This window comes from Eurytemora carolleeae, unplaced genomic scaffold (genome assembly GCF_000591075.1).
Source record: "Eurytemora carolleeae unplaced genomic scaffold, Eaff_2.0 scaffold2320, whole genome shotgun sequence".
NCBI lineage: Eukaryota > Metazoa > Arthropoda > Copepoda > Calanoida > Temoridae > Eurytemora > Eurytemora carolleeae.
The window spans coordinates 5,034-20,221 of record NW_019398219.1 but is presented as its reverse complement, the minus strand read 5'-3'; the positions used below and the strand labels follow the sequence as shown (position 1 = coordinate 20,221).

Genomic DNA, 15,188 nt, shown 5'->3' with positions numbered 1-15,188 from the left:
ATTTTTAAAAAAACTGACAAAACCAAGCTGAGATTTCTACCCAGAACTGAGAAAAACGAAAAAAAAACGATGCTCCAGCTAAAGTATAGATTAAATTCTTTTCTCCCCTCTCTTTGAGAGAGATATAAGGTGAACTATATAATTAAAACCCTGAAGATACCTCATGGTAAGATTTTCTTTATCAATCTAAATCTCAGATGACAACTCTACCTTCGATAAAAACTGTTCACACCCAATACCCCTCCCAACTCTTCTCCTTGTACAACAAAAGCATCCTGTTTAAAAAAAAGATAATTAATGACAAACTGTTCAATGAGAAATGATAACAAAGATGCGAAAGTAATTGTAAAAATTAAAAAATTATAGTTTTTTAACTCTGCTCAACGAATTTTTATTTAGTTAATATCCAGTTGCATCACACCCACCTTGTTATTGTGATATGTTAAATCCTGAGACCGACGCATGAGGTATCCCGAAATATAAGCTAAAAAAATTTGAGAATTTTAAAGATCTATGTAAGATTTTAAACGTTTTTTTTTGAAAAAAATATTTTGTTTGGTACCTTTGATTTCCTCTAGTGTGAACACCGACTTAGAACCCACCGGTAAATAATCTCGCATCAATATCGCTCGTAAGGCTTCACTTATAAAGAATGTATTCCCAGCCTGCATCCAGTCTGTAAAGATTGATGAGCTCCCTGTAACTCTGTGGATCCGAGACCCATTGCAGGCAGTCACAAGACCACACAAGATGCCCCGTAATTGTGTGGCATGAAACACCCGATTTGAAGACAAACTATTTGTCAACCGTACATTCGACCAAATCATAGAAGGATTGGTGGCATCCCTTAAGCGAAAGTAACTGATATATTTAATTATCAAGTGTTCCAAGGTCCCAAGGCAGATACCATTTGGATCACGACCCAGCGACCGGATGAACCCAGCTAGCTCGCTGTCCTGAGGTGCTTGGACCATCAAAGTATCAGTACTTGACATTATACTCATTCTGAAATAATCACACAAAAATATGCACAATACACTCACAATATAAAAAGAGCCTAACACCAAGGAAGACTGTGCTGTCCACTAGACTTGAAGCATCGCTTTCTTGGTCGGAGCGCAAGTTTAAAACGCTTCCGTTCTGCCACTAAAGATATGGTACCATCATTTACCCGCTTCATCGTGTTCACACTAGAAACCAGAGACACCCCATTGGATTGGAGTTGCATCCCCTCCTCCAGAGTAAAACTGCTTAGGTTTGATTTCTGGACACCTTTCATCCTTGTTTTGATCAAACAATCAGATTCACCCAAGAGAGTGTACATTTTCTCCCCGAAAATTGTACACCCCAGACAGACATTTTCCAAAAGCAAGTATCCACTGAGTTTAGTGGGACTATCCACGTACCTTCCAAGCTGAGCCAAAAATTCTTCACGCAATTCAAAAGGAACGTTTTCTTCCAGAGTGTCATGGGCAAGACTCAAAAATACAGAATCCGTATCACAATACACTAGCTCGGCCATCCGAGGATCGAGGTAGCGTAACAAGAACATCATACTCTCCAGCAAGATCACCTTGGAGGTTCCCAGAATTGTAGCGCCAACTCCAATCAACGGAGAGCTGACACAACTCTCAGAGTCATAGCTCCGACGAGTTACAACAGCATACGAAGAGGATATCTTGTTGATTCTTAGAATGTTTTCAGGATGTCTTTCAAGCATCTGGCGTACCCTTTTTAACCCGAGCTTAATCTCACAACTAAACGGAGAGGAGGGACTGTTTATTCTCGCTAAACAGTACCCATACACTCCATTCAAAAGCAACTTTAAAAAGTTGGCTTTCGCCATGGACACCAAGGTGTTTTGCAGCTTGAGCTCCCTTCGCAGTTCCAAGAAATGACTGATTTGAGCTCTGAGATAGGGTCTATGAAGAAAGAACACACCATGCAAGATGAAGAGGTCACCATCAAACCCAAAGGATTTGTGAAGATATCTCAAACAGGGTTTCCAATCAAAAAAATGAATTTGATTAATGACTGTGCAAGTTCGCACAAAACTGGTTCAGTATTGATTCAAAACTAATGGGGGATAATTTTAGTAAGTTCAAACAAAAAAATCTACTGTTTTCTTAGAAACCCTAACCTCAAGTAACTGGTATGTACTACATGTATGCCCATAAAAGCATTTGTCCCAATGATGCCAACACCACCCTTATCTGCAGTCAAGGTTGGGACATCAGTCATTGACTTTGGTATACGATCACACCTTTGAATACAGACACCCATGTGCTCAGATCGAGCATTCTGCGCAATCTTGAGATCCTACAATTCACGCATTCATTTAAAAAAACTCTTGTGCAGATTCGTTAACACAGCTCGGTCCTCATTCCACTTTTAAATTTTTTTAAATAAATGCCTTAACAACTACATATCCCTCCAGCCCTCCATTCAACACTTCACCAGACATTCACAAGACTATTTCAACTCTAAAAAATAAGATAAAATTACAGCAAATTTTTTTCTTACAACGAGTTTTTTACTGAAATATTGATTTTTTTTTGGTTTAAAAGTATAAAATATCCAACCTTGCAGTATGATTAGTTGAGACTGATGTTCACACCAACAACCCCCGGTTCTACATTTTCTAAAAAAGTAGAATGCTCTATTTGTATCAAAAGGAAAGTATGCGATAGATGGATATTTTTGTTGATCATGTCTTACTTGTAAAAATACATAAAAAAAGGTTAAAGTATTTAAAAAATACAAAATGTGATAAATATTAAACAAGTATCCAGGCCTGAATATGATATGATACGCGGTTCACCAAGAATTCGATCTTGAGAATCCTTGGGCAGTTTTACAACATGAGAAGGACAGTCAGTGACCACAGAATAAACTATCTCGATCTTCAACACCAGAGACAAGGCGATCAAAAATTGTTGTATTCTTAAGTCTGTCGCCCGACTCGCTCCAACCTTATGGGAAAATCGTTCCACCTGATTGGGACATCCCGTTTCACACCCATGACAAAAGTTTGAGTGGTAATTCACCAAATGAAGAACCGGTGTACCATCTGCAGTGGAAATGCGAAGTGCCCCATCAAACTCATAGAACCCAAGACGTAACTGTCCTCCTATAAACATGTAAAAGATAGATAAATATTTGTTTTATTATTTTATTATGTGTTTTATGAAAGACGAAGAAACCTGCGTGAGTTGCGGACGCCACCCGTTCAACTGAACACCCAGGATGATCCAAGAGAACACGACGGAAAAACCTAAACCAAAGAAAAGACAGGTTGTTTTTTTTTATATATTTTTATAAACAGACACACTCACCCGCGAACTTTATAGTGTTCTGAAAGAAACACTCTCTCTCGTGAATGAATCTTTTTAAAGACAACCTCACTGGACGGCGAATTTTGCAGCCTCCGACAATAGGAGCCAAGATCGACAAGATTATCAGGAGACAATCTAGGCGTCCTACCCTTTATAAAAGCTTGATACCCAACAGCAGGACCTACAAGGATATGAAAGATAAACGTGTATTGGTAAAATAAATACAAAATAAAATCTAAACCACCCCCTACCTACTGGTAATGGTTCGGAAGCTGCAGTAGCATACTGACTGACAATGTCATACACACGAACCTGTTTAACTAAAAAATAAGGTAACAATTTTTATCTAGACCCGTTTTTCAGATATATTTTATTTATTCAACCTGGTTGTTCAAACTCCAAAGGGAAAGACTCCCGCAGCACGGTGTAATTTCTCCAGAAGGGATGGGAAGGAGGAGTCTGCCCATTCAGATGTTGATTAATCCGGTAGTCAGTGTTGTTCTCTCCGCCAATTTTGCCCCTGACATGTGCTGAATAGATGATAAAAAAATAAAAAAATAAAAATAAAAATTGAAAAAGATAGGTTTATCCTACCAGCTGTGTAACCACCCAACACTGCTCGGTTTATGATAGAATCTAACATACCCTTGTTCATCGCCATTGGGGCTGAAATATAAAAAAAATTACCACCAAGATATCCGTCCCGTGTTCTTTAGATGTATTTTTTATTTCTCCTACCTATATGCTCAACGCTGTTCAAATGAGAAAAGGTGTAAAAAAAATAGAACCCAGCCTATAAAAAAAGGTTTTTTTATCCGCTTACAATAAAAAAATAAAAATAAATTTTTATTCATTATTTTTTTATACCTTTGAAACAGTAAAGAATCGAGAGAGGATCAAGTTAATTCCCCTCTCACGCCACTCCGCCCAAAGACGCCAAAAGACAAAATTCAGAACAGAGACGTCCTTCTGATCCCCAAAGAAACACAAAATCATTAGTTTTTAGAATGGATATTTTAAAAAACATCTCGAGAGGTTACCTGTAAATAACACAACAAGTATTCATAGCGCGATCCATAACCACGCTCTTCAAACTCTCTGAGGGAACGTCGAATATCCTCTATTGACGGACGTACTCCGGACAAATCATTCCTCCACTCCGGAGACATCTCGTCAGGTAGTGCTGATGTATTTTGAAGAGTCCAGAGACAGGCGTTTGAGGAGTGAGGGAATAAACCCTTCCCCCCCTCCCCATCTAATCCATAACGCTTCCCCAATCCGTCCAAAGATATGGTAGGCTCAACCAACTGCCTGACATCCCTACAGGTTAGATAAACCTTAGATTTGGCTTTATCATTACCAGTCCAGGTGATGTTAAGGGAATTAATGATAGTTCCACGTCGAAAGGTCTTCACGCTACACCCATGCTTGCGATCCAAGGTATACCGGTAAATAAACGCGAGGAGGATTGGTAAATCGTATCTGGATCCGTTAAAACTAAAAATGATAAAAATAAATAGGTGGTTTAAAACAAAAAACGAACAAAAAACAAAAAAAAAACTAAATACATTAGTTATACCTCAACAGGAAGACTTCCTCCTTCAGGCGCTGTAGTCCGCGGTCTAAGTTGTGTAGTATACACCGAGAGTTACGCCGTGGAAATCTTGGTCCAGCCGACACAAGCTCACGAGCTGCCTTCACCCGGGCGCAAATATTATGCAGTAAAAAACTCTTGATGAGACAAACTCTCAAGACATACGTGCGTAGTTGATTTAAAAATTTTACTGTCATAAGTAAAATATCCCGATTGTTAACAGGGTCACCAGTTGTGACTTCCCTAGCAATACCCACGGTTTTAACCCGATCTCTAATCTGTGCCGATGAATCATACTGATCTTGCAGGCGCGTAGCAAACAACTGCCTAGCAGCGGGAGAAGATTTCCGAACAAGCTTGGAAACAAATACATTGGAGACACGCCGCAAGGCTTTACCCGTTAACTCCAAAACCAACTTAAATCCCAGAGTCTCCAGAGCAACGGTCTCCAACCAGTCTAAATCCAGAGCAGAGGCGTAACCTAAAAAATTGTCATATATTTTTTGTTGCTGTTTCAAATCTGTAAAAAAATAAACTCACCGATTAGGAAGGGGAGTTGGACTCCATACATAATGCTGCTGTCCTCAAATCCGTCAGTGACATCACAGGCCAACTGTAAACTAGGAGCCAAGGGCCCCACTCCAGGAAGAGGGGAAACAGGGACAGAGAGACTGACTCAAAAGTACAGTTAGACTTAAGAATAGTAAAAAATACACAAAAACTTTTACCTTTCAACATCAAAGAACACACAACTCAACCGTGTGCAGAGGTCCAGATCTCGTTCGACATCCTGAGTCCACAGCCCCAATAAACGTAAATTGGAGATGATATCAGCGGGGGCCTCATCCTGACCCACAGGTTGGGCCAACTGTTTTGGTGGTAGATTCCGAAAAAGGATATCACCACTTTCGCAAGGACAGGTGCTCGGAGACCCTGCATCTTCTCCAGCAGGTCTTCTCCCGCGTCCCGTACAGAAATTCTCTGGAGGGATGTGCAATTGTGCACCAGCACTCCTTTTGAATTTAGATAACTCGATCGCACTCTCTGATAGATATAGAAACTGGGGACCCGAGGGACCCATCTGAACTAGTACTCCACGACAAGACTGAATGCTAGCCCCACCCCATGCCCCAGCACACAGCAACCCTGTAAACTCCCTCAGACTCTGGGCACTTACGTATTCCAAAGTAAAAAAGAACTGGAGTCGGAAATCTCGATTGGATTCAAAGGCTCTGGTCCGGACAATCTCCATCAGAGGTTGATCCTCGAACTTCAGCTGCGGGTACATGAGCTCTAGCCTCGCTTGAAATCTCTCAGGACATTCCCACGAATGTAGGTCGGAGTGGACGACATTAAATCTCTCTAGGAACTCAGCAGGTCGTAGGACATGAAACGATTTAGCCGTCCCAGTAATAGACACATAGATACAAGGTTTGGACGTAGGGTTGTAGTAAGCCCAAGAGGTTATAAAAGTACACTTTAGATGCACGCTGTTCACCTTGTCTCCTATACATCCTAGTTTGCACTTGTCAGCATTCACCAAACGGAGCGAAACCCGTGCCCCAATCGCCAACCTGTCCAAGACCGCTGTTAAATTGTCCTCTTTGAAGGACAGTCCATTTACACGGAAAAGACAGGTTTTAATCCACTGATGTAAAGGTACCAGATGTTGACCCGGAAGCTGAGACTTCAGATGACAGGCCACACTGCTCAGGTGACGAGACACTCGTTTAAAGAAACGACAGCCCCACAAATCATCTCGACCTGGTTCAACCAAAAGTTGACCCCCACCCTCATTTTCCAACCAAAAAAGTAGACTTTGCCTAGAAACACAAATCATCTGAAATAAAAAAACGTACCAAAATTGAAGGCGGATGTTAGTAATCATTTTTTGAATTTTTTGTTTAAAGAAGAAATCCCCACGAGTTCGGAACCATTCTGGGTGGAAGAAACTGTTGAAAAGTCCACGGCAGTGGCGTCAATGACCGTCCTCCCACTCCAAACGTCTTCGTTAAGAGTAGTCCCCAAGGCAGGAAGACTAAAAACAGCAAAACTACAAGGGAATTTATTTTTTATTTAGAAAAGAAAAAAAATATCAAGCACTCACGCGTTGAAGACAGACCCACTCGAAGCCAGACCATAGTATTCAAAAGAGTAAATAGCAACCTAGGAATTAAAAAAAGATAAAAAAAAAACAAAAAACAAGCTTATGATTAACTTTTTTTTTTTTTTTTTTTTTTTTTTTTTCATCCGTACCTGATGTTGAGAATGTTGTGCTTTGCAAAGTAGACTCATAGCAAACGCTGGACCCCGGGTCCGGGGATAGCCCGAAGTATGAAAAGATTCGCGACAACCAAGAGTCTTAGGTCTAATAAATAACATCTCATAAAATAGATTCCCCATTCTTTTAAAAAAAGTATATATATACCTGACTAGGTTAGGCGTCCGGGCACCCAACTGATGCATAACACACGTCTTCTGCTCGTGCCCAGGTTCGAGTCGGGACCAGATCAGGTTGGAGATAACAGAAATCTCTGTTCGGATAGGTGGAGAGGAGATGTCCATCGGTTCTAGGAGGTAGACAGTTTCAGCTAGAACACTCTTGGACGACTCTTGCCCAAAGTTACGGAAGGACTGTCGCTTTCCACTCATGAGTGGGAACTGATGGAATACGTCATACAACCCCAACAAAGCAAACTCTGGCGCATCCTTCATCTTGAATGCGTTATGCCGCTTGAGATACTAATAAGAAAAAAAACATAGAATTTGAAAAAATCTCATCTCCGTTCATAATGTTTTTCTATTTGTTCACCTCAAAAAACAGAGTGAAAACCTCGTCACTCATGACTATCTCGATTTTATTAAAGGATTTAACAAGTCCCCGTCCATAGGCAGGAAAACTTCCTATCAACGCAACACTCCGATCCTAAACCAAAATAAAAAAAACTTTTGAACGGTTCGTGCTATTATTAAACATTTGTGTGAGAAAAAAAAACGTATTCAAACCCGTTTCCACAGATCGGAGAGAAAACCCACAACCCATTCAGGGAGGTAAGCACGCAATAGAGGATCAACAGGACAAGGTTGAACAGCGAAAGGGCGGGTTCCCCCGCGCCCAGCCCAGGAACATCCTTCCCGATTCCGTTCCAAACGGAAAATTGAATCCATATCTGAAACAAAGAAGTTGATTTTTTTGATTTGTTTGGTTTTAGGGTAAAAAAAACATTTTGTGCCCTAAAGAATGTCCGAGGTCAACAAGACCCCATAGAAATTGGCAGAAGGACAGTGTCTCTGCACATCTTGGATGTAGGCTAGTCTGGAGAGAGTGGCTTCTCGCTTCTCGAGTCCAGAGGCCTCCGGTCCCAAGTACTCTACCATCCCTCCGCCAAACATCTCCCGACAGGTAGTTAACAAAAACTCTAAACGCTCAGGATTCAGGGAAACTACTCTGTTGTAGCAGTCGGCCGGCACAACTCCGGCAGTGAGAAAGAACCCTCTTTGGTACTCCATCAAGTGAACCATTTTAGCGTAAGATTGAGCTAAAATCTCATTCCGATCCACATTCTCAACCATCACCAACCGCTCCAGCAGACATCTAACAGTAAAAAAACAATAACAAATTTAAACATACAGAGGTAATAAATAAAACTCACCGGTTACAACAACTTGAGGATTGACCCCCCACACAGTGAGGACAGAGGGAATTGATGCAGGCTACAACTTTGATAACAAATACTCGAAATGGACGAACATCACCAGCCATCGGTTCTAGAAATTCTGCCATTTTTTTGTAACCCACCTGAAATAATAAAAAAAAAGTTGAACTCAATGCAAGGCCAGAGACCAGGGTTGACAAAGCCTACATTCAAAAGTACAAAAGAAATCTAGTCCAGGTGTGAAAACGGCAGAATCGCTGGAACAGACACGCCACATCTCCTCCGGAGGAGTGATCACATGAGTTGGATGACCCCTGCCTTCCTGCCAGGAATTCAGAAAGTCTTCAAAAGACACATCCATTGTTGGACAACCTACCACCAGACATCGGATATACTCCAGCACCGGTGCAAAGCAGTACTTGAGATCCAGCAGAGTGAAGTCAAAGGCGGGATCATAGGTAAAGTAAATCCCAGGGGATGCATTAACCTGCTTGTTGGGACGGAAGAATAATATCGGAGGGAAGCGAGGAGTTTGTTCACCCACTTTAATTTGCCGACCAGCCAACAGGTGGTTGGCTTTCTGAGCCATCCATCCGTAGAACAGCATAATATCAGACTGCGAGAGTTCAACCAAAAGATCACTAAAAAAGGAGTATAAAAAGGCGTGAAAAAAAAATCAAGTACAATAAATAAAATTATTAAAAACCCACCGTATATTGACCCGTCTGGTTTGTCCACACAGACGGATAAGGTTTAGCAAACTCCGGATCCGGTCCTCAGGGGGTATATAACTTAATATCTGAGTTAGAATATGAGGCGGAAAGGCGGTCGAAATGAGAGGACCAGGATCCCCCCAGACGAGTGAATCCATATTTGCGATAGAAAGACAGAAATATCGAGATGGCTGGAGCCGCTGACTTCGACAGGTTCTCTTCTCTTGACAACGCAGAGAGCCAGGAACGCCTATAAAGGAAAAAATAGGTGAGAAAGTAAACCAAACCACAAAAATATAGCGAATCCTCACCCTTGACGTGTTCGGTGTAAGCATTTTTGTCCTCCCAGCATAGAATTTCACGAAGCACAAGGCGAGGATCCCTCGCCAAGGAAACCAAGGAGGTCGGCAGGGTGGCGTCAACCTCCTCACTAGGTTTGGTTGTAACCCTTAACACAAAAAATAAAAAAATAAAAACACGATATTGATCGTTGTGTTCCTATTACCTAAACCGTATTCTGGGAACAGGTAAGATGAAGGAGGCGTAGTTCTCCCGCCAATGCACACACCCTTGCCCGGCACCTCTACTCCAAGCGGAGAATAGATCGGGTGTTCAATTGTTGACGGGTTTCTGGCCAGTTAAAGCTCACCCCCTCATCAACAGTCTCCCAAACCGTCTCAGGAACTCGGTCTCCTACCCATATCTCGTCACGTGTTGGGAAACTCTCGTGAAGGAGATTTCTTACGGCATTCCAGCCTTCAGGAGCTCGAACCCAACCCGCTCCCCACTCAGCAGCACTAAACAACAGAATATACGCGAATAAGTGTGCAGGGCATGAGTGTTATTTATGTTGGATCTAAAAAGTCTTTCATAAGCCCAACAACCTGTGCCATGATGTGGTGAGAACCAGCGTTAGAGTGTCCGGATGAGCGCTGAGAAGATCTCTGGCTCCACTCAAGTATTCCCAAAACTCTCCCAAAACTTGGTAAGGGTTCTAAAGAAGAAACAATAAAAATTCCCATCCCAACCCCCCTTTTATTAATTTGTCTTGCCTGAAAGGAGGGAACAAATCCTGGGGGAGCAGTTATTCGTCCACTCGGAAAATCTGAGAACGGGGGGGTAGGGGAGGTGGGAGAAGCAGCATGTCGGCTAAATCTTTGGCCAGTCTGACCATGTCAGCCTCCTCTACGGAGGATGTGTTTACCCTGATAACCCGGGGGTTTCCCCGCCCCAACCACTCGTCATGAAACTCATGAAGCCTCTCCAGGTAACCCAGAGTCACGCGTCCCCCCTCTACCCCACCCCGTTCCAGAACTCTGTTGTAGGCCGTCTCCGGATCGCACTCAACATAGACAATCCTCTGAGGGTTTAGATGAGGCCACATGGAGAGGTGAAAACTGGTCCCACAATTCTAAAAAACAGAGAGGAATTGCCAAGGTGTTCAAAGTCATCCATCACCCCCCTTCATACCCACCAAAATAGCCGCTTCCACAGGTCGAAGTTGAGATTGAACCAGCATTGCAGGAATGAAACACTGACGGGCACTCATCAGACTGCGTTCGTACAAGCCTATCTCCCGCCGACATCGGGTGCGTGGGATATCTCGGCGCAACAAAGTCTGACTTATCAATGTTTGAGCTAGGAACCCGGACCCAGGTTCACCAGCATAGAACCCCTCCAAAACATTGCCCAAAGCCTCCCACTCGTCCAAAGGTTCGGGATAAAAGCGAAACCGCTCGGGCGCTTGGGCTGTTACCAACTTTATCAAACTGGTTTTCCCTGCGCCGATGTTCCCTTCAAAACCAACGCGCCGAGCCATTTTTTTTGGATTTTTGTTTTGGTTTTTTTTTTTAAGTAAATGGTCTGAAATAAAAAAAGAACTATTTTAAAAAAAATTTGGGATACATTTTTTTCCCCTTCTCAATGATAAAGCTGATGACACCTGCTTCTCGCTCTCCACCACCCCGACCTTCCCACCTAGGATCATGAGTTCTCTTTGATACAGGCTGCACTCGCGTGTAAAATCAACCAGGATCTGACAGGCCAGTCGGCGTGCAGCAGCACTTGTATTATCATAGTCTAAAACAACGGCCATCCTGAATCTGGAACAGTTAAAACATGTTAACCAACTCTACCCACAATCGAGAGGGAGGACCACACGGTATTCTGACACCGTTGGCGTCGAGCAGACTGTAATAAGACCAGGCTCCCAGGCCTTCGATGTTCTCCAGCTTGAGGGTTGGTTGATGAACCAGTTCGAACCTGGGTCCCCTGGGTTCTACCAGGGCTATCATAGGTAGAGTCCAGGTAGGTTTTAAAAAGTTATCTCCCATACCCCATGTTTTTAAAATTTTTAAAAAAAATTTTTTAAAGAAAAAAGAACAAAAAAAAACTAAGCCCCCCTGAAGGCGTCTGAGCTCATTTATTCTTTTAAAAATCTGAAACAGGGCAAGGATTTAGTCTAGATCTGTGCAGGTCCCAATATCAGTGCTCATCACACATGATGGCACAACAACCACCTGGGCCAAGGGTTGGCCAATACAAATCCGAACAGGATGAGTTCTCCGACAATCTAGGATCAGGTCTACAGTTCCACACGTTTGATTAATAGGTAACAACATAACCTTTAAGTCCACACCCAAGGCTGATAATTCCGGACGGGGGACCACCAATCCAAAGGTTTCTGGTCTAAGTCGAGATGTGTATGATGTCCGAACCGTGGTGAGGGTGTTGGGAAGCAACTCAAAACTGAAGCTAGCCAAAACTACTTGCCCGACATACTGGGGAGGTTCCCAACGCGAGCTCAGAGGGAGTCGGGGTTGCTGGAGCTGTTGTTGTGCCATCCTCATTTGTTTCTGAAAAAAAAAAAGAAAAAAGCTGGTGCATAAAGCGTGCCCGGCACCTCTACTCCAAGCGGAGAATAGATTCAGAGAGACTACCATACCTAGTCAGGGATGTGACTTTTGTATAATATTATTACGTAATTTCTATTAAAAAGAGCCAAAACCTCTAGGCAAAATTTGCGTAAAAAAGGTAAAAAGTGATGTTTAAATAGCACTCTTGGCTAGCTGAGACCTTTTGTTATTTTTTTTGTTTATTATTTAGTTTTTTTTTTCAACTTACCCAGCACCGGATTGACCGCTGGACTGTCAAAAGACATGTTATCCCCCCTTCCAGAACACAGCCGCTGCCGATTTGTTGGGTAGGTAGGCTGCCGGTATCTGAAGTCCCCTGACGAGCTTGAGTTTTCTCAAGACTCGCAAAATTTTTTCTTGTTGCGGCCGACGTCGTCTGGCTACCTGTCCAGGACCGGAGGGAGGAGGATCAGAGGTTGAAACGTAGCGTAGGACGTCTATCAAGGGTATTCCGTCCAAGTGGTCCGTATCCGGTCCGATCACCTCTTTGAGCCGCAAATAGTTTAAAAGACGGGCAGCCTTCTTGCCCCAAGGGAAGTCTTGCAACTCCTCCAGGAGATGTGCTTGGAAGGCTGCGTCCGACCCCTGCCCCCCCTCCCCTCCAACCACACCCACAGTCGTAGGACAGGTCTCCTCAATCGGGTGGATGACGTAGGTTGTGTCACTCTGATACACAGGGTGTATAAAAAATAGTTTGATGCTCAAGGCTCGTGCCTCCCCGAGTTTACATTTTTTTAAATTTTTTTTTTTGTATACACCCCCGCCTTGAACATCTGAGTGTGACCCCCTTGGAGAAGAGGACACAGGTCAGCAATCATCAACCGCCTGGTCCAATCCACCAGACCCAGGGGGTAGGCGGGGTGACCTCCCCTCCTCCTCACTGCTTCAAACCCCGGCAGAAAGTATGAACACCCCTGGTCGGGAGCTAGCTTCTTCAAATATTGCCAAGAGTTGTTGGAGTAAGTGAAGAGAATCAGGGGCGCAGTACTGATTTCGTTGAACAGATTGGTCTGTTTTTAGGAAAAAAATAGGAGAATTATACGCCTGCTAATTTATGATAATAAACGCTCCTCACCTTGATCAACCCGTGTACCACCAGCAGGAGGGTGATCCGAGAGTGACGAGCAGTAAAATTGATGACACGGTTCAGAGCTTGGGTGTTCCTACCTCCTTTCGGACAAACAAAGTCGTCTAAAAGTATGATAAAATACAACAACAAAAAAATCAAAAACCCCAACAGCCCTACTCACCATAGAAACACAAAGAGTTGGGAGGAAGCTTCTCCAGTTCCGAGGGGACCACTTGAAAATCCCGCGGCAAAAAGTTGAGCTTGTGATTCAAACTCGTGCTTTGAAAATCCGCAGGATCCGAGGTAACCACAAACACACCTCCCGCGCAGTTGAGGTTGGGCAGGAGGTTGTCCACAAAGCCCCTGGTCTTGCCAGTGCCTAAGCGTTTAAAGTAAATACAACCAAACACCAATACCAGAACAAAAACAGCCACACCGTACTGTAATACTCACCCGAATTGCCCAAAACAAACAGAACTTTGTGCTCAAGGTCTAGGATGTCGTCCAGACTGTACCGAGGCACGGGAGGAGTCACCATTGGGTGTGCTGCATTTTTTATTATTTTTTATTTTCGCTCTGAAACACAATCACAAGTCAGCGGTTTTATAAAAAAAAAGAGAAGAGGAGCAAGGGTTCGTTCTACATCGAGTGTTGCCTCACCAGTTTAACCGGTGCAGGCTCATCATCATCATCCACCCGCACCTCTTCATCAGAATCATCATCATCCTCATCAACCTCAACGGGAGGAGTTGGGTCGGTGACAGCTAGCAGAGGAGGGTGTTGAGACCCCCTCCTTCGTTTTTGACCAACAGAAGAACGACGATAGACAGGATTGTTGTGCACAACCCCCTGCGCCTTCAGAGCTTTGGTATACTCTCCCTGACCCTGCCTTCGCAACCATCGGATAAAAGAACAGGCCGGCAACCTGCAACACGAAACCTTTTTGTTTCTTTGGGGGGGGGTTTCCATCTCTCTTACCTGATGTAAGAGTAGTTCTTGATACTCTCGATCCGCGCCCTTTCTCGCTCAAGATCAGCTGGCTGGGCGAGTCCAGGTGGAGGAGGCAAGGTTTCAATCACCCCCGGAGCAAACCGGTAGGTCAACACAATCCCACGCTGATCCACCAGTTTAAACTTGGACAGTTCTTCGTCGCTGTAGTACTGAACACCCACCTGAAGTAAACATTACAAAAACTTATGTAGTTTGTTTTTGTTTTTTTTGATGAGGCCTACCTCCAGCTCCACCAGATCAGAGTGAGTCTTCAAGGAGGCCACACGATGGAGGGTGTGAGAATCCTCAAACTCGATTGAGAATTTCTCCAGTTTGGCTTGGGTGCTGACCATCCAAGCTTCCAGACTGTCCAGAAACTCGGGGGACACCAAAGACTCGAAGGAATGCATGCACAGCGGCATGCATTCGTGTTTAGTCATGGGTCCTTTGGCTCGACCCAACATAATAAAATGATGTTGAAGGAGGATGAAGGATTGGTCGCTACCATGATCAAACATGCCGATGGCATACTTTTTCAGGAATTCAGCCAACCCTTTCACTTGGGCAGTCATGGTTCGCTGCTCCAGATCCCTCGTCCAAACCGCGTTATAGGCATGACGGTCACAGGGGTCATGGGACAACTCGGATCTAAAAAACAAAAACAAAAACGAAAAAACGCCATCAACACCATTTTCTTTTTTTAGAGGTTATGCTCACCCAAAGCTGGTGACAGCATACTTGTTGACACGGGCTGCGCCCACCTCAGCGACACTAGCCGGGTTTTCAAAGACAAAAGCAGCAGCTGGCATTTTTTTCTCTGAAACAAAAAAGACCCGTAAAAATCTAGTGGGTCGAGGTCGACGTATTCTGCCAAGAGAAGGTTTCGAAAGACCCCACAAATTTCCCCTGGTGAAAT

General features: G+C 43.6%; 7 protein-coding genes across 12 annotated transcripts; all 7 read right to left on the bottom strand.

Moving 5' to 3' along the window:
• Window positions 1-210: 210 nt before the first annotated feature.
• LOC111717045 (uncharacterized) lies at window positions 211-2,458 on the bottom strand (the record flags this gene model as incomplete). The annotated part of the gene is given in 3 exon segments (XM_023492565.1): window positions 211-275; window positions 426-484; window positions 563-2,458. Coding segments are annotated over 3 exon segments (566 nt in total), but the record flags the coding sequence as incomplete, so codon positions are not given.
• Window positions 2,459-2,715: 257 nt separating this feature from the next.
• LOC111717042 (uncharacterized) lies at window positions 2,716-6,792 on the bottom strand. The gene is made up of 12 exons (XM_023492560.1): window positions 5,658-6,792; window positions 5,470-5,600; window positions 4,915-5,410; window positions 4,376-4,832; window positions 4,203-4,304; window positions 4,074-4,128; window positions 3,930-4,001; window positions 3,719-3,865; window positions 3,587-3,655; window positions 3,336-3,516; window positions 3,204-3,274; window positions 2,716-3,130 (listed from the first exon to the last, which is right to left on the bottom strand). The coding sequence occupies exons 1-12, from the start codon at window positions 6,767-6,769 to the stop codon at window positions 2,751-2,753; spliced, it is 3,273 nt and encodes a 1,090-aa protein (XP_023348328.1). The 5' UTR covers window positions 6,770-6,792; the 3' UTR covers window positions 2,716-2,750.
• A 1-nt stretch (window position 6,793) lies between these two features.
• Window positions 6,794-8,118, bottom strand: LOC111717043 (uncharacterized). 3 transcript variants are annotated; one of them, XM_023492563.1, is made up of 6 exons: window positions 7,936-8,118; window positions 7,742-7,855; window positions 7,358-7,671; window positions 7,186-7,297; window positions 7,037-7,095; window positions 6,794-6,982 (listed from the first exon to the last, which is right to left on the bottom strand). In XM_023492563.1, exons 1-6 carry the CDS (start codon window positions 8,095-8,097, stop codon window positions 6,814-6,816), a joined length of 930 nt encoding a protein of 309 aa, XP_023348331.1. In that variant the 5' UTR covers window positions 8,098-8,118; the 3' UTR covers window positions 6,794-6,813. The 3 variants fall into 3 exon arrangements, with proteins under 3 accessions (XP_023348331.1, XP_023348329.1, XP_023348330.1); XM_023492561.1 differs by having other exon boundaries at window positions 7,186-7,671; XM_023492562.1 differs by having other exon boundaries at window positions 6,794-6,967; window positions 7,186-7,671.
• Window positions 8,119-8,728: 610 nt separating this feature from the next.
• LOC111717044 (uncharacterized) lies at window positions 8,729-9,862 on the bottom strand. The gene is made up of 4 exons (XM_023492564.1): window positions 9,804-9,862; window positions 9,610-9,746; window positions 9,296-9,548; window positions 8,729-9,226 (listed from the first exon to the last, which is right to left on the bottom strand). The coding sequence occupies exons 3-4, from the start codon at window positions 9,454-9,456 to the stop codon at window positions 8,755-8,757; spliced, it is 633 nt and encodes a 210-aa protein (XP_023348332.1). The 5' UTR covers window positions 9,457-9,548; window positions 9,610-9,746; window positions 9,804-9,862; the 3' UTR covers window positions 8,729-8,754.
• Window positions 9,863-9,875: 13 nt separating this feature from the next.
• LOC111717041 (uncharacterized) lies at window positions 9,876-11,622 on the bottom strand. Of its 4 annotated transcripts, none has more exons than XR_002768657.1 (4): window positions 11,241-11,622; window positions 10,773-10,832; window positions 10,183-10,709; window positions 9,876-10,095 (listed from the first exon to the last, which is right to left on the bottom strand). XR_002768657.1 is itself a non-coding variant. In XM_023492558.1 (4 exons), the coding sequence occupies exons 1-4, from the start codon at window positions 11,391-11,393 to the stop codon at window positions 9,882-9,884; spliced, it is 495 nt and encodes a 164-aa protein (XP_023348326.1). In that variant the 5' UTR covers window positions 11,394-11,622; the 3' UTR covers window positions 9,876-9,881. The 4 variants fall into 4 exon arrangements, 1 of the variants encoding a protein (XP_023348326.1); XR_002768656.1 differs by having other exon boundaries at window positions 10,183-10,292; window positions 10,351-10,709; window positions 10,773-11,334; XM_023492558.1 differs by lacking the exon at window positions 10,773-10,832 and having other exon boundaries at window positions 10,183-10,292; window positions 10,351-10,403; window positions 11,276-11,622.
• A 793-nt stretch (window positions 11,623-12,415) lies between these two features.
• Window positions 12,416-13,852, bottom strand: LOC111717046 (uncharacterized). Its single transcript, XM_023492566.1, has 5 exons — window positions 13,736-13,852; window positions 13,464-13,661; window positions 13,289-13,404; window positions 12,978-13,223; window positions 12,416-12,879 (listed from the first exon to the last, which is right to left on the bottom strand). The coding sequence occupies exons 1-5, from the start codon at window positions 13,818-13,820 to the stop codon at window positions 12,460-12,462; spliced, it is 1,065 nt and encodes a 354-aa protein (XP_023348334.1). The 5' UTR covers window positions 13,821-13,852; the 3' UTR covers window positions 12,416-12,459.
• Window positions 13,853-13,857: 5 nt separating this feature from the next.
• LOC111717047 (uncharacterized) lies at window positions 13,858-15,182 on the bottom strand. The gene is made up of 4 exons (XM_023492568.1): window positions 14,990-15,182; window positions 14,515-14,920; window positions 14,261-14,454; window positions 13,858-14,207 (listed from the first exon to the last, which is right to left on the bottom strand). Exons 1-4 carry the CDS (start codon window positions 15,079-15,081, stop codon window positions 13,922-13,924), a joined length of 978 nt encoding a protein of 325 aa, XP_023348336.1. The 5' UTR covers window positions 15,082-15,182; the 3' UTR covers window positions 13,858-13,921.
• Window positions 15,183-15,188: the final 6 nt, after the last annotated feature.

Excerpts from the sequence above, each read along its gene's own strand:
- LOC111717042 (XM_023492560.1), bottom strand. The coding sequence starts at position 6,769 with ATGATTTGTGTTTCTAGGCAAAGTCTACTTTTTTGGTTGGAAAATGAG. Across the intron at positions 4,305-4,375 it reads ACTTGTTGTGTTATTTACAG|AAGGACGTCTCTGTTCTGAA; the intron begins GTAACCTCTCGA and ends TTTGGGGATCAG. Across the intron at positions 3,656-3,718 it reads TTTGGAGTTTGAACAACCAG|TTAAACAGGTTCGTGTGTAT; the intron begins GTTGAATAAATA and ends CTTATTTTTTAG.
- LOC111717043 (XM_023492561.1), bottom strand. The coding sequence starts at position 8,097 with ATGGATTCAATTTTCCGTTTGGAACGGAATCGGGAAGGATGTTCCTGG. Across the intron at positions 7,672-7,741 it reads TTTTCACTCTGTTTTTTGAG|TATCTCAAGCGGCATAACGC; the intron begins GTGAACAAATAG and ends TTTTCTTATTAG. Across the intron at positions 6,983-7,036 it reads AGTGGGTCTGTCTTCAACGC|TTTTGCTGTTTTTAGTCTTC; the intron begins GTGAGTGCTTGA and ends ATTCCCTTGTAG.
- LOC111717044 (XM_023492564.1), bottom strand. The coding sequence starts at position 9,456 with ATGGATTCACTCGTCTGGGGGGATCCTGGTCCTCTCATTTCGACCGCC. Across the intron at positions 9,227-9,295 it reads ACCAGACGGGTCAATATACG|TGATCTTTTGGTTGAACTCT; the intron begins GTGGGTTTTTAA and ends CTCCTTTTTTAG.
- LOC111717041 (XM_023492558.1), bottom strand. The coding sequence starts at position 11,393 with ATGGCCGTTGTTTTAGACTATGATAATACAAGTGCTGCTGCACGCCGA. Across the intron at positions 10,404-11,275 it reads AAGAGAACTCATGATCCTAG|ATTTTCCGAGTGGACGAATA; the intron begins GTGGGAAGGTCG and ends CCCCGTTCTCAG. Across the intron at positions 10,293-10,350 it reads GATTTGTTCCCTCCTTTCAG|AACCCTTACCAAGTTTTGGG; the intron begins GCAAGACAAATT and ends TTTCTTCTTTAG.
- LOC111717046 (XM_023492566.1), bottom strand. The coding sequence starts at position 13,820 with ATGGTGACTCCTCCCGTGCCTCGGTACAGTCTGGACGACATCCTAGAC. Across the intron at positions 13,405-13,463 it reads CAACTCTTTGTGTTTCTATG|ACGACTTTGTTTGTCCGAAA; the intron begins GTGAGTAGGGCT and ends TCATACTTTTAG. Across the intron at positions 13,224-13,288 it reads TGGTACACGGGTTGATCAAG|ACCAATCTGTTCAACGAAAT; the intron begins GTGAGGAGCGTT and ends TCCTAAAAACAG.
- LOC111717047 (XM_023492568.1), bottom strand. The coding sequence starts at position 15,081 with ATGCCAGCTGCTGCTTTTGTCTTTGAAAACCCGGCTAGTGTCGCTGAG. Across the intron at positions 14,921-14,989 it reads TATGCTGTCACCAGCTTTGG|ATCCGAGTTGTCCCATGACC; the intron begins GTGAGCATAACC and ends TTTGTTTTTTAG. Across the intron at positions 14,455-14,514 it reads CTGATCTGGTGGAGCTGGAG|GTGGGTGTTCAGTACTACAG; the intron begins GTAGGCCTCATC and ends TGTTTACTTCAG.